The sequence below is a fragment of the Homarus americanus genome, unplaced genomic scaffold (assembly GCF_018991925.1).
Source record: "Homarus americanus isolate GMGI-L3 unplaced genomic scaffold, GMGI_Hamer_2.0 scaffold51859, whole genome shotgun sequence".
Taxonomy (NCBI): domain Eukaryota; kingdom Metazoa; phylum Arthropoda; class Malacostraca; order Decapoda; family Nephropidae; genus Homarus; species Homarus americanus.
The window spans coordinates 18,725,975-18,731,098 of record NW_024711292.1 but is presented as its reverse complement, the minus strand read 5'-3'; the positions used below and the strand labels follow the sequence as shown (position 1 = coordinate 18,731,098).

The 5,124-nt window shown below is 37.3% G+C and overlaps 1 protein-coding gene across 1 annotated transcript; it reads right to left on the bottom strand.

The window, feature by feature from the left end:
* Positions 1-2,821: 2,821 nt before the first annotated feature.
* Positions 2,822-3,523, bottom strand: LOC121854872 (NIF3-like protein 1; the record flags this gene model as incomplete). Its single annotated transcript, XM_042349711.1, is given in 1 exon segment — positions 2,822-3,523. A coding segment is annotated over 1 exon segment (270 nt), but the record flags the coding sequence as incomplete, so codon positions are not given.
* Positions 3,524-5,124: the final 1,601 nt, after the last annotated feature.

The window sequence follows — 5,124 nt, the reverse complement described above, 5'->3', positions numbered from 1 at the left end:
CTATGCCTGTCTTGAGTGACATAATACAATCCTTAGGTAAGGATAATGCAATATTTAGCAACTTAGATTTGCTTAGTGGGTATTGGAAATCACGAGAGGTCACGGCGTTTAGCACGCCCCTAGGCCACTTTGAGTTCCTCCGGATGCCATTTGGTCTCAGAAATGCCCCACTAACATTTCAAAGAATGATCAACACCCTGTTTGCCGGATTGATTGGTACAAAAAGCCTGCGCTTATTTGGATGATCTAATAGTAGTCAGTAAGGACGTTGATTCCCATCTGATTAAACTGCGTGAAGTGTTGGAAAAACTTTCCACAGCAGGCCTTAAAATTAAACTCTCGAAGTGTGAGTTTTTAAAATCCAGAATCCATTTCCTTGGTCATGTAGTTGACGGTGAGGGCATCCACACAGTAGATGATGAAGTCAAATCTGTATCTCAGTTCCCACGTCCTATCTCAGTTGATCATGTGCGTAGTGTTCTTGGCATATCTGGATATTATCGTTCCTTTATCAAGAACTATGGAACATTAGCATCGCCCCTAACAAAGTTACTTAAGAAAGAAGCAATGTTTATATGGGACGCTGAACACGAAAATAGTTTTGCGGCATTGAAGATAGCGCTTACCAATGCCCCTGTTCTAGCATTCCCAGACTACACTCAACCTTTCACTCTCTGTACTGACGCTTCCGGACATGGAGTCGGAGCCGAGCTCATGCAAGAGGATACGCGTAGGAAGTTTAGAGTGATAGCTTTTGCAAGTCGCAAACTTATTGATGCTGAAACACGTTATTCGGTAACGCATTTAGAAACGTTAGCCGTTGTGTGGGCACTTAAGAAATTTAAAGACTTTATCTTTGGATATAAGATAACTGTTTTTACTGATCATGCGGCAGTAACTGAGCTGTTCCATGGCAGAAACTTATCAGGCAGATTAGCACGCTGGTATCTGACAATTCAAGAGTTTAACCCCGAGTTTAGATATTTTCCCGGGAGGGCGAATGTTGTCGTCGACGCTCTGTCAAGAAATATAGCACCAGTAATGCCTGTATCAACCTTCACTCTTTCGCAACTGGAAGATGAGCAACGACGCGACCCATTATGATCAGCAGTTATTTTTGCTCTCAAATCGGGAGAGGATGTTAAACTCCCCAAATTAATTCTTCCCTTAAGTCAGTTTGAATTACGATATAACATATTCCATAGGTTGAAAAAGACGCCAGAGGGTAATGTTTCTCAAATAGTCTTACCTGACACGTTGTGTAAAGCGGTTATAACATTGTTCCATGACGTCCCATAGGCAGGTCACCAGGGTCGTGACAAATGCTTAGCGGAATTACTATGGAAGTATTTCAAAGACATAGAATTACACATTGCTAATTGTTTGGCATGTGCTCAACATAAAGGTTCTACAGGATCACCAGCCCCGATTCTACAATATCCTACACCAGAGCGTCCGTTTGACACGGTCGCTATTGACTTGTTACAACTCCCGATGAGTCATCAGGGATCAAAGTACGTCTTAGTGTGTGTGTGGATCATTTTTCCAGGTTCGTGGTCTTGGTCCCACTAAAATATAAAACGGCCGATGCTGTGGCCTATGCATTAGTGATGAATCTTATATGTCCATATATGAGGGCCTGTGTAGTATCTTGGGTTATTTAATGGGAGAATGAAGAGTCACATGGTCTGTCTGGCTGGCTGTTTATTCTCTGTTCTTGGTTACAACGTGCCTAACACATTTCGTAAGAAGTAACATAATATATAATATATACATTCAATATACAGTACAGTATTACCCCGCCTAACGCGGTTTCACTTAACGCGTTTTATCATATATGCGGTGCCTCGCCAGAGCTGAACTTTCACTTAACACGGATTTTTTCCACATATACGCGGTGAGTGTCCGGCTCGAGACGCTATTTTTAGATTTGCCCCACCGGCCACCCGCCACCCTGCCTGACTGCCTGTTTTAGCTCATAAAATTCATACAAATTACCCGGCCAGAATATAATTTACATTGCTGGAATTCTTATAATTTGGTGATCATTTTGAATATAAACATCATATATTTTGCATTAGACATACAAATTTTAGATAAAATGTTTTCTCTAGTAAATATGTTATCTTTTGTGCAAAATATATGACATATATATTCAAAATATTCCTGGTCTTACAAGGAATCCAGCAATGTCAATTGTATTATCCTAACTTTAGTTTGAGGTATTATTTATTAAAATTTAGTGGTTTTCCCCCCAAAATTTCTCAGAGAGGGAAGAGCCAGCAGTGTAGTGTGAGAAGAGGGGGAGGGAGTTGAGTCCATTATTTGAATGGACATTAACTTGGCGACTGTATTTCTCTATTTCTCTTAAGTATTAATTGTGTGCATGTACCATCATAAAATTAAGATGTTATTTTTACTACAACATAGTTATGTGTCTTCAAAAAGTGGAGTTTGGGGGTCGGGCTGGTTTCTATTGGAATTAATCCCATATGTTCTGTTGTTCACTTAACGCGGATTTCACTTAACACGGGACCCTCTGGGTTCTATTGACCGCGTTAAGTGGGGTACAACTGTATATATATACATATATATATATATATTTATATATATTTATATATATTTATATATATAATCATAGTAATGTCAGACTAAACAATGAAACAATATACAAACAAAACAAATTCAAATTCAAAACATTTATTGACAATTACATCAAAAGGAGATGGTTAGCATGCTAACTAGCCCACCCAAAGTTAGTCTTAACAAGAGCTCTTTAACATTCTACTAATCATAAATCAGATATGTATACAACAAATAGATATGCATATAATCTACAATCTTATGTTAAACTTACAGATTTTTTTCATTACATTCTTAACCATATTTTTATTTATTAAATAACAAACCATCTCTGTAATATCAGTAATGCCATCACCCCTAAATACTGATAAAGTTACCTTCCATAATGTAATGATATAATGTATGAGACTTTAAATAGCCACACAGTTTACAAGGAATGCCATCAGTACCTTCAATGTATTGCCAATAACAAACAAAACATGGAGTGTATTGTTGAATGTGTCACCATTGTTTTAAAATATACCAGTCTGCAGTATGCTGATGAGCAGGATTCTGAAACTCTATTGCCTGTTAAAACATTGAGATACAAATGAATTTCTTAACTAAAATCATTATTCAAGAACAAAAACTGATCCAGGGCACATATCTGTGTAACAAATCAAATGACTATCTAGACAACTTCTAGTGGATCTCTATCTTTCTCTGAAATGAGAACCTGAACTTTCTGATCAAGGGCACTATAAAGACGAGGTTGGAGGGTCTTGAGGAAGTTGCGCTCACTATTGGAATGATCTGTGAGTATCACTGTGGTTCCTTGATGAATGGCATCCAAAACTTCATGATGAGACATTTCCCCAGTTAGCCACAAGTCAGCGCTATTTCCACGTAGCACTGATGATCCTGAACCTGCACACGCAGCAACACTCTTCACAAGGTTGTCTGTTGAAGATTATCAATATTTAAGCACAAGTTTTTGCACTGTTGCATCATGAAATACTTCACACATGGTAAAAATCATGAATGGGGTTAGGATAATATTTATGTACAGTAATAGAATCTCTTAAAAAATTCTAGGTTCCATCCCCAACAATATGGGCCAATCACTTGGGTGAATTTGTTTACAAATACACTCGTACAGTAAACCCACTCAATAAAGGACTTTTGACTACTGGACATTCCCAATAAGGGACGTCTTTTCGTCTGATACTACATGGTCCGGTGGTACTTGTTGGAACTTCCTAGACACAGTGTGGTTGAGCATCCCAACTGATGGTGAGCTTGTGCTGCCCACATTACTCTTTCATCACTTGGAGAGTATTGTGAATTCTAACAAGGTGTACTGCTCTTAAAATGGCTCGAAACAAACACCAAAGTGATGGAACCAAGTGCTGCATTGCAAAACAAAATATAAATTGCTTAACATCAAAGAAAAGTGGAAATTTTCCAAAACACAATAAGGAAACTCCATGACCGTAATGTGAAGTAACTATAATTTATGGCTTTAAGGAGAAATGTGACAAACTACTGAGGTTTTATGCTGATATCAAATCAAATAAGGCCATGTGAAAAGGAGAAAACCTCAGTGAAGCCAAAACAGCCACATTGGATAACCTATTTTATGAATATGATTATTCAAACTGCAGGAATCACCAAGATAATTTTGCTTAGAGATGCTCTAGCAACAGATGATTTGGCAATTGACTCTAACCTCCACTTCTTCATCCTACCTGTAAATGTTTCAACACTTCAGCTCTAGGTTAATTAGCAAATGCAAATAAAGATTAAAATGCTAGAACAATAATACCATATTTAGCTTTTTATATACAACTTCTGAATAAATAAGGAAAATTTGGGCTACCAAGGTGCTTGTTAGACTGGCTTTGCATGGTATAATGGGTTACTGACATTGCTTAACATTGGCTACAGCTCACTGGATGAATGTAATAACAGCACTTGGTGCATAAACAAAGAGGAAATACTAACATTAATAATTCTTTCTTCTACAACATATATCTTAAGTACAAAAAGTGAGTTTTGTGAAGATAAAACTATACCCTTTCCATTCTAACCTGGCCAATAAACCACGCCCCTTGTCTATAGCTACAAATAGTTGATTGGTCCCCCTGAGCGTCTTACCTCCCCCGAACTGCGTGTGTATATAAGCCCATATGTATATCGACCTTTTATGATAAATATTAAAAATTTTCTAACATTCTCTCTTAAGTGCTAATGCCTTGAAATTATTTGCATTTTGATAGTTCTGATATTTAACATTATTTTAGATAATAACAGGTCTACTTACCAATTGTGAACACATTCAGTTTGAAATTTTTATGAACCAATCAGCTATTAGTACAGAAAAGGGGTGTGGCTTATGGGCCAGATTAGCATGGAAATACTACAGTGAAGTAATGAAACAAGTGACAAAATAAAAAGTTAAAATATCGTCCGGCAGGCAGTCCTACTGCTTAATACAACAAATAAATATTCAATGCAAATTTTTCTTCATACAGTCCATACTTCACTTTAACAACTACAGTA